General features: G+C 55.4%; 1 protein-coding gene across 1 annotated transcript; it reads right to left on the reverse strand.

Moving 5' to 3' along the window:
* Positions 1-248: 248 nt before the first annotated feature.
* Positions 249-8676, reverse strand: TCF15 (transcription factor 15). Its single transcript, XM_058563018.1, has 2 exons — positions 8116-8676; positions 249-3338 (listed from the first exon to the last, which is right to left on the reverse strand). The coding sequence occupies exons 1-2, from the start codon at positions 8635-8637 to the stop codon at positions 3264-3266; spliced, it is 597 nt and encodes a 198-aa protein (XP_058419001.1). The 5' UTR covers positions 8638-8676; the 3' UTR covers positions 249-3263.
* Between the last annotated feature and the right edge of the window lie 778 nt (positions 8677-9454).

Below are 9454 nucleotides of genomic sequence, written 5' to 3' on the forward strand. Positions count from 1 at the left end.
CCGTCCTGAAGGCGGAAAGTGCGTGTGTGTCGGCAGGGCTGTTAGGCAGATGGCCCCAGAGGTACTGGTCCTCAGCTGTGCCTCCCCAAGTCACGTGTATTGGGCTGGGCTCGCAGCTCACAAAGGCTCATAGGCATCAACTGTCCATTACCCAGGAATGAGGCTCGAGGAAGACAGCAAGCTGCAAAGAACGGAGAACGCAGCACGGAGCACTACGCTGCTGTGAAAAAGTATGAAGCAGCTCTTTGAACACTGAAGAGTCTCCAAGATGTATTGTTAAGGGAAAAAAACCATCCAAGTGCAGAACAGTGTGTAAAATGCTACCACTTGTGCCGAAAAACAAGATCTATGTGACTTGCTTGTATCTGCAAAGACTGTCTGCAGGAATCCACAAGACCCTGGTTAACAGAAATGGCCTCTGAGAGCCGGAACCGAGTGGCTGGGAGGGAAGGAGACATTGTAAATTTATTCACTTTTGTGTCTCTTGAACTGTGAACTCTGTTAAGTGTATTATCTATTTCAAAGGAAATATAATTGAAAGGACGCAGTCTGACTAGGATGTGTGCGAGGGGCCCCTGGGATGCTGTGGATTGCATTTCTTGATCTGCATGGTGGGTCCACGGGTGAGCTCAGCTTGTGAAAACTTGTCAAGCTGTACACCTCAGGGCACGTGCACTTTCCTGCATGCATGTTATCCTTCGATGAAAAGTTTTAACTCAGTATGCTGTAAAGACTGTTGAGGTGTATGTTTTATAAATTGCAAGATGAATTTGTTGTTGTTTTGGGGATGGGTGATATTTCTAAGGTCTTGTAGCATTTGAATTTTTTACAATGAAAACAGAAGCAGAGAAACCTATAAATACTTTTTCAGAAACAGTAATCAGTTGAGAGCATTTCTGGAAGGACACACAGGAAACTGCTAACTGCAGTTGTCTTTGGGGAGGAGCTTGAGGGAGGTATGTACTTTTCACTGCGTACAATCGGATACAACTTGAATTATTCACCCAGTGCATAAACGGTCTATTAAAAACTATTTAACAAGGCAAAACAAATAATTATTATTCTGTTTCAGCTGTTCTTACTGGTTAGAGATCAGGCCAAGGAGGCCCAGAGGGGTCAAGCAACTTCTCAGGGGTCACCCAGCAAATCTGGTGGCAGAAGTGGGCCTCCAGCCCAGAGGACCCAAGGGTCTGCTCTGCCCCGACTCCCAGGCTTCCTGCCATTCACGAGGTCACGGTCCTCTTGCTGTGGCTTTGCCAGGGGCCGCCTGGACCTGGACCTGGGTAGGCGAAGAGAGTGCAATGTGCTTTCTTAATTAGTTCCCAAAGGGGGAAGCGTGACTGCCCTGGGACACGGGATAAGGAAGACCGGTGTCCCTGGAACACAGCGGGAGGGAGGTAGAGGGCGCTTGGAAAGCTCTCCCGGAGAGGACCCTGGCCCTGGGGCCCTCCTTCCTCCACTTCTCATTCCAAACGGGTTAAGTGCCGTGGGTTCACGGCCCACTCCATCCCAGACTGGCAATTCCCTTATACTCGGTTTTCGTCTCTGAGGCAGACCGGGTGGGTCTGGCCTATCCCCCTGGTGTCTGGCACAGAGAGTGTGCTTGGTAATCTGTTGAACTGCAAAATGGGCAGCCCCTCAGGCTTAGTCAGAGGGTCAAATGCAGGCGGTGACAGAGCAGACTGGACACGAGTGTGGACTCTGGAGCCAGGCTTCAGTAGGTAAACACTAAATAAAAGTGTTTGTTAAATACACAAATTTTAAAAACAGGTGTGTGAGCATACCTTGAGGGAAGGGCAGGTGCCTGGCCCTGCCACCTCTCCTGGCCCCTCTCCCTGCCTCCCCGCCCTCCAGCCCCCTGAGCTTCTCTGATCCTGGGCTCACAGGGACAGAGCTCTGGCTGGAAAGCCAAGACCTCCTGGCTCCACTGACAGCTGTTCCCAACCCCATCTCAGCTGAATCTGTGAAATGGGGACACACCAGCCCCCACCTCCCAGCGCTGCTAGGAGCATAACTGGGGTCACGGGGGCTGGTGACCCCTCTGGGGCATCTCCAGGACAGGGGATGGAGCTCACTTGGGGCTTTAAAGGTGGACAGGGCTCACGTCGTCACCCTGCCACATGGCAGCCACAGGCCTCTGGGTGTCATCATCCTCTGAATCACCTCAGCTAAGAAGGTACAAATACCCCATTAGCACACACTCATTTGCACATGTGGGAACTTTGTGTCTCCACAGCCCTGTCTGTGAAGACCTGGATAAGGGACGCGTTCCCGTCTGGTGCATTAATAAAGTCAGTACGCAGCCACTAAAGGACTGTGGGCGCCCTTTACCTCGTGTACTGACTCAGGATGACAGCCAAGCTGGAGTAGGAAAAAAACATGCAAGGAGCAGAAAGCATGTACAACGTGCTACCATTTGTGTGGAGTGGAAGAAAACTTATACATATATATATATATATATATATTTTTTTTTTTTTTTCCTGGTATTTGCTTGGTTCTCATAAGGAATGGGGACATCACAAAAAACTGGTGGCTGAGGCTGCCTGCAGGGAGAATTGGTGGCTGAAGGACAGGAGGGAGAGATTTTCATCCTATACCCTCTTGTACCTTTTGAATTTTGAAACTCGTGAATGAATATATTCCTTATTCAAAAATAAATAAAATTAAGATTGCTTTACCAGCCGCACCAGACACCTAACAGTTGTTCAAGAAGACTGCGAGGAAAGTTTGGGTATCTTGACTTCTGGAGAGGGGGATCTTCCTGCCTTCCAGCCCCACACTCTCCAGGGCACAGGGCAGCACTTGCCATGTCTGGGCCTCTGCCAAGGTCCAGGAGAGGGGCCACCTCTGATCTCTGATGTCCCCAGGCCCCTCCCTTGTTCAGCTGGGAACATCTTTTATTTAAAAATACCTTTTATTTTAAACCCACCAATTCTCTCTCTCTCACACACACCCACACACTCATGCACAGACACGCACACGTCCTCTGTCACCAAGTCTTTGTTTTTCCAAAAGTTCTGCCTTGTCTCTGACCAGCCAGGGCTGGGGCCGGCTGGATGGGTCCTCACGGCTCTCCAGGGTGGGGTGGAGATGTCCCAGGGGGCCTGACCAGAGGGTCATAGGCCCAGGCCATTGTCCTCTGGTCCCTACACAAAGAAGGGTTGGGCTCGGCTCGTGGGATCTTCTTCCCTATCTACCAGCGGCTGGCCTCTGGCCTTCTTCTCCGGGGTCCTGCTTGGAGCAAACGCCACAGGGGTCCAGGCTCATCTCCGAGGCCCTCGAAGGGAAGCCACCCCCCTCACCTTCAAGCAGCTGCCCGCCAGATCACGACGGCCACCCTGTAAGAGGGGAGAAAAAGGTATTAGGAGGTTCGATCGGGTCACCGTGAACATAGGAACTAACCTCTGTGTCCAGCAATAGGGGACTTGATAAATAAATCAAGTTAGCCCCACAATAAAGTTTTCGGCAGCAGAAGGCAGAAGAAACTCTTTATGGACTGACAGGGAATGACATCCAGATAACACTGTTCGAGAACAGAAGCAAGAACTGAGTGAACATCCTGTGTGCTGAGATGGAGAGAAGGGCACATGGGAAATTGCTAACGGGGTTCCTCACAGGAGAGGAATTTGAAGATGGGAAGACAGGATGGGAGCGAGGCTTTTTTACCTACATACTTTTTTACTTTTTTCATTTCTTCCCCATGTGATTTGTTGCTTTAAACAAAACCAGTACATTTTAAGTCACAATATTTTACACTAAAAGGCAAAACAAACGAAGCCCACAGTGGTCCTCCCCATCGTCTGACGGTGCCCACTTACTCCTCAGCCTTCAAAAGCAGACTCTGGACTTCTGGCCTCCCTGCCTTCATTCAGGGTGTTCTCTCTGCCAGGAATATACTCTTTATTCCCAGCTCCCTGAAAAGGTTTCTCGACTTCTGTAACCGCCTAGCACTTCCAGGAACGTTCCACCAGGATAAAACTCAGAAGGGGAAGTCGGGGTTCCTCTTTTGTGCCCCCATCAGGCTAGGAGGTCAGGGGGAGGCAGGGAGAAGTTCTTCACTCTGTGGCCCCAGTTCCAGCCCAGAGCCTGGCATGCAGCAGGTGCCAACCAATGCTGCTTGAATCAGTGGTGCCCAGTGGAAGACAGGTTAATGGTGGCAGCCCCTGAAGCCACCTGCCCCTCACCCCACAGGGGCAGTCTCTACCCAATATTCTGAGGGCTGACCCATGGGTTTCATCTTCACTGTAAACCAGCGAGGTCACAGACATTAAAGCCCCTCCTCTTTCAAAGGCCTCCAGCTGTTAAACAACTGGCCCCCAGGCACCCAGCCAGTTGGTAAAAGAGCTGGGCTAGAAATCCATGTTGTCCAACTGTCTGTCCTATGTCCAGGACACGACGGTGTCTGAACTCCCACTGTCAGCATTCACCCCCCGAGCCTGGCTAGGAGATGATGGGACAGGCATCTTTCTCAGCCATCTAGAGAAAGAGCTGACCATCTGGGAGCTCTGCCCCCTGCCCCCTCCACCCCTGGGCCCAGGTTGGGGCAGATCCATCCAGATGCGAGCCCAGCCTCCCTCGAGGCTCTCCGGGCCCAGGGACAGCATGTTCATTCACAGGCAGGGCTATTTTGAGGGCTGAGGCCACAGTCCCAGCAGAGCCTGGGGCTTGGGCTTCTCAGACAAACTCTGGCAAGAATGGCTGAGAAGGGGGGAAGGAGGTGGGGGGAGCGGGATGTGGAGGTTAGGGGATAGAAAACCAGCCTCCCACCCTTTCACTCTGCATCCTCAGGGACAGCGACAGCCACCTCCACCTGAAGTCTGGTGGTCATCAGGAGACCTCGGTCCCATGAGAATGCTGAGACTGTTCACCTCCTAGAACCTCAGTTTCTCCATCTATGAAATGGGGACAAAATGATTCTACTTGCCACCCCAGGGCGCAGTTGAATGCAATGCAGCTGTGAAAGAGGCTTGTAAACTGCCAAAAGCACTTAGAAGAGGCCCTGACGAGGCCCCAGCTTCTTTGTCCCTTAGGAACTCAGCACCAAGGGCTCGGAGAAGCACCCTGGTTCGGAGCTGGGCTAGAGTGAGAGAGACCTGGGCTTAAGTCTCTGCTCTGCCACGGACTACCTGTTGGACCTCAGGCACGTGCCTTTCCCTCACTGAGCCTCAGTTTCCCCATGTGTAAACTGGAGTTACTGTGAGGATTACACACACTAACACAGACAAAGCCCTTAGCACAGTGTCAGGAACATCGTAACTGTTCAATAAATGTTCACAAGTATTATTATTAGCATCACCTCGTAATGGTGCCTCCTCGCCCCACCAGCCTGTATCATTTTTGCTCCCCAGCTGAGTACACCAACTGAGGAGGCCTTACAAGACGATCCTACCCAACCCCACTCCCCAGGTGGGGGGAAACAGGGCAGAGACAAGAATCCCCTTTCCATCGCCCACTTGCTATTTCTACCACTGAGGGCCACACGGAACCCCTCCTTAAACAGAAAGATGCTACAGGGAGCTGTTTCCATGGTGACCTCAACCCCAGACCAGCCAGATGGGAGGGAGATGGTGGCTCAGAATGACGGGGCCTTGGAGCTCTCTAGCCTGCAAAGCCCGGAAGGACGCCCCCCACGGGCTCCCCAAGACAGCTAGTTTTCTTCTGTCAGTCTTCAGGGGCCAGAGCTCCCCTATTCCCAGAGGAGTCTGTGGGGTTGAGAACATGGCTTCTGTAGCCAAATTTGGCTGGATTCCTGGTCCCGCAGACAGGTCTCAGGGAAGCAGCCAGATCCAGATGAGGCCCCGTGATCTGCAGGATAGGCCTGAGACCAGCAGAGAAGTCCCCCAGCCTACCTGCCGTGTGTGCACATGTGACAGACACACCTTCTCCCCAGGGCCTGCAGTGGGGAGGGCCCTCCTACACTAACCCTTCCCACTTCCCAAGCAGGCAGGCTTGAGTTCGAATCCTGGCTCCATCATGGGCTGTGTGTCTGAAACAGTGGCAGCATCTCTAAGCAGGTGGGGAAACCAGAGCACCTCCCTCCCCGGTTGCTGGGGGGTTTTAGTAATAATGTGTGAAAAGTGCTCAGCGCGGGAGATCTGCACTCATGAACACTGCTGAGACACTGTGATGGCTGTCACCGGCCAGTCTCTGCCTCTCCTCTGTGCTCTGCCACCTTCAATGTCTTCCCTCTTCCTTCTCTGGGTCATGTTTTCTTTTCTTTCTTTCTTTCTTTTTTTTTTGTTAGGAATACTGGCCCTGAGTTAACAGCTGTGCCCATCTTCCTCTATTTCGTATGTGGGATGCCGCCATAGCACGGCTTGATGAGCAGTGCGCAGGTCCGTGCCCGGGATCCGAACCTGTGAACCCCACGGCCGCCGAAGCGGAGCGTGTGAACTTAAGCATTACACCACGGGGCCGGCCTCTAGGTCATGTTTTCTGACCCCAGCTCTTGCTGTGCTCAGCTCCTAGAACACCTACTCCTACCCCCTCATCTGTCTACCTCCATTCCCAAGCATGAGTCAGGAGTTTAGTCCCCGGGTCAGGGGCTTCCTCTGGCTTCTGATGGTCCCTTTGCGCCCGCCCCCACATCAGACCACAGCATCCCTGTCTTCATCTCCTTGCCCTGGGGCCACACTGGGAGTTCCTGACTGTGGTGGGTGGGGACCCACAACCTGCTTCTCTGGGAATGGTCTCAGAGCCAACAAAAAGTGGCTACTGGGTAGTTAAGGTTTGCTGAACTGAATGAATGCAAGAAAGGCGGTCAGGAAATATCACCGAGGGCCCAGTCAGCCCTTCACATCTCAGGCTGGACGCCTGAAGGCTCACCCGGCTGCCCAGTCAGCCTGGAGCACTGACCAGGGCCCAAGCTGGGAGCAGCAGGGACCCTCCAGAGAGTACAAGTCTGAGCCTAAGACTGACTCAGGGAAACTGAGGCAGCTATGGGGGTGAGAGGCCAGGCTAGGAGTCTGCTGAGCCAGAAGGGAGTGGTCTGAGGCCAACACAGAGACTTCCCCAGAACAGTGAAGCAGGGGACCTAGGGCAGCCGTGAGAACCAAAGACTGGGGGACTCAGAGGCCTGACTCCAGTCCCCCATGCCCTTTCACTTTCCAAATGGTTGTGGGCAGGCAGGGACTCTCTCAGCCTCAGTTTCCCCAGATGTAAATGGTAGTTGCTGGAATGCAAGCTGTCACACAGACAAGCTTCCTTGTCTGTAGGAAAAGCCCAGGCCAGAGTGGGAAAGGCTGGGGATGACACAGGCTCCTGGGGGCCTGGGCAGGAGGAGAGCCCCCGGCAGCCTCTGCTGCTACCCAGCCCCATCCATCATCTCCTACCAGCCTGGCTGTCACCCCTACCTGGGACAGACCACAGGAGCTTAACTCCAGCTCTGCCCAGCTGACTCAACAGTGTTGTCCCTCAGCACTGGGCTCCTTTTGGGGCTGGATGCCCTCAAGGACCCCCTCCTTCATTCTTACTGCTCATCAGCTGGGTCCCTCAGGCTCTTGGTGGGGGGAATGCATCCCCTTTTCTTCCCAGTCTCCTGATCTTGGGTCAGGTCTTTGGACCGGGGACAATTATTTCACGGTAGGAGTAGCTCAGGGCCACAAACACCCAGCAAACCCAGAACCTGGTTTCTGGCTTCCCAGCTGAGTAAATGCGGGTATAGGATTAACCTCCCTGGGTCTCAAATCCTCATCAGTGATAAAACGGGAAGAATTACCTGCCTGGCAGGGTTCTGGTGAAGGTAAAAAAAACAGAAGAGGAGGAATACACCACGCACACAGGAAGAGCTCAGTAAACGATGGCCTTTGTTATCCTTCCCTCATGCCCTCCTCCCAGCACACCTTAAGTTGGAGCGGGTGTCCCTCGACAAGCAATCTCTATCCTCTAAGTCATGCCCGAGCTCTGGGCTTCCCTGCAACCCTTCTGTTTGGGGGACACTAGGCGAGTGCTTCTGTCCCACACCAAACCCTGGTCTTGTAGCGTCGCATCCCCGACGAACTCCACGTCGCTGCCCCTCTCTTCACTGGGGTCTCTGCCCCTCGTGTGCTCCCTAAGAGGCTCGGCCCCCGCCAAGCCCGGCCCCCGCCGCCGCGGACCGGAGCTCCGCGCACTCACCCCCTTGCGCTGGTTGCTGAGGCAGAAGGTGCAGATGGAGCGCGGCTGGCGGCCGCCGTCGGAGGCGGCGGGGACGACGCTCTTGGCCCCGCCGGCCGCCCGGAAGCACGGCTGCCCGTCGTCGGCCGCGTCGCCCAGCAGCAGCACGTTGGCCAGGTGCGCGATGTAGCTGGACGCCAGGCGCAGCGTCTCGATCTTGGACAGCTTGCGGTCCACCGGCTCGGTGGGGATGAGCGTGCGCAGCGCCGTGAAGGCCGTGTTCACGCTCTGCGTGCGGTCCCGCTCCCGCGCGTTGGCCGCCTGCCGCTGTCGCACCACCACGACCGGGCCCGCGCCGCCGCCGCCCGCCCGCCGCCCGCCCCCGGGGCCCGGGCCGCGCCGCGCCGCCTCCAGGCCCTCGCAGCAGCCGAAGGACTGGTCGGAGGCGTCGCTCTCGCTGCGGTTCTCCTCGTCCTCGCTCAGCAGCCGCACGTCCGGGTAGAGCACGTGCGCGCCGACGGGGCGCAGCAGCGCGAACGCCATGGGCGCCCCGCCGCGTCCCCCCGTGCGCCGCGTCCCCGCGTTCGCCGCGCCCCGCGGTGCGCTCCCGCGCGCTCCCACGGCCCGGCCGGCCGCCGCCTTATAGCCGGGGGCGGGCCCGAGCGCCAGGCCGCCCCGGCCGGGGCGGGGGCCTCCGCCCGGGCCAATAGGGAGGCGCCCGCCGCGTCCCGGCCAATGGCGACGCGCCCGCCGCCCCCGTTCTCCAGGTTGAAAGCGGCCCGGGAGCTGGTGGCCCGCCCTGAAGGCTCCCGGTCCCCGCGGGTGAGCCGGGCAGATGCCCGGGGTCTGGGTGGGTGCGGTGCGATGCGCCCAAATCTGGACTCCTTCCGCTCGGCCTACATCCTCTGGGAGACTGCGGGCAGGTCCCTTCTCCTCTCTTGGCTTCAGTTTCTTCGTTCGGAAAGAGGAACCAGCTCGGGTTTTTCCGCCCTTGAATTCTAATACCGTGGTTCTGCAACTTTCATGTGTGTAGGAATTGCGGAAGGAGGGTTTTTGACTTTACAGATCCGCGGATTCCCCCTCATTCTAATTCAGCGGGTCTGGAATGGGACCCAGGAATCTGCATTATGTATATGATGGTGTCCAAGGAGAACACTTGGAGAAACACTATAATCTAACCAAATAAGGATTCAACGGTGTCACATCCCGGACGACAAACTTAAAAAGCAAAAGCAAAACAAAAACAAAACACAAACGCCGGTAGCTGTTCATTCACTTATTCATTGGACGGATATTTCTTAGGTCCCTACTACCGTGTCAGGCATAGTTTTAGGTCTGAGGATAGAAATGTGAACAAAAG

Source organism: Diceros bicornis, chromosome 19 (assembly GCF_020826845.1).
Source record: "Diceros bicornis minor isolate mBicDic1 chromosome 19, mDicBic1.mat.cur, whole genome shotgun sequence".
Classification (NCBI taxonomy): Eukaryota; Metazoa; Chordata; class Mammalia; order Perissodactyla; family Rhinocerotidae; genus Diceros; species Diceros bicornis.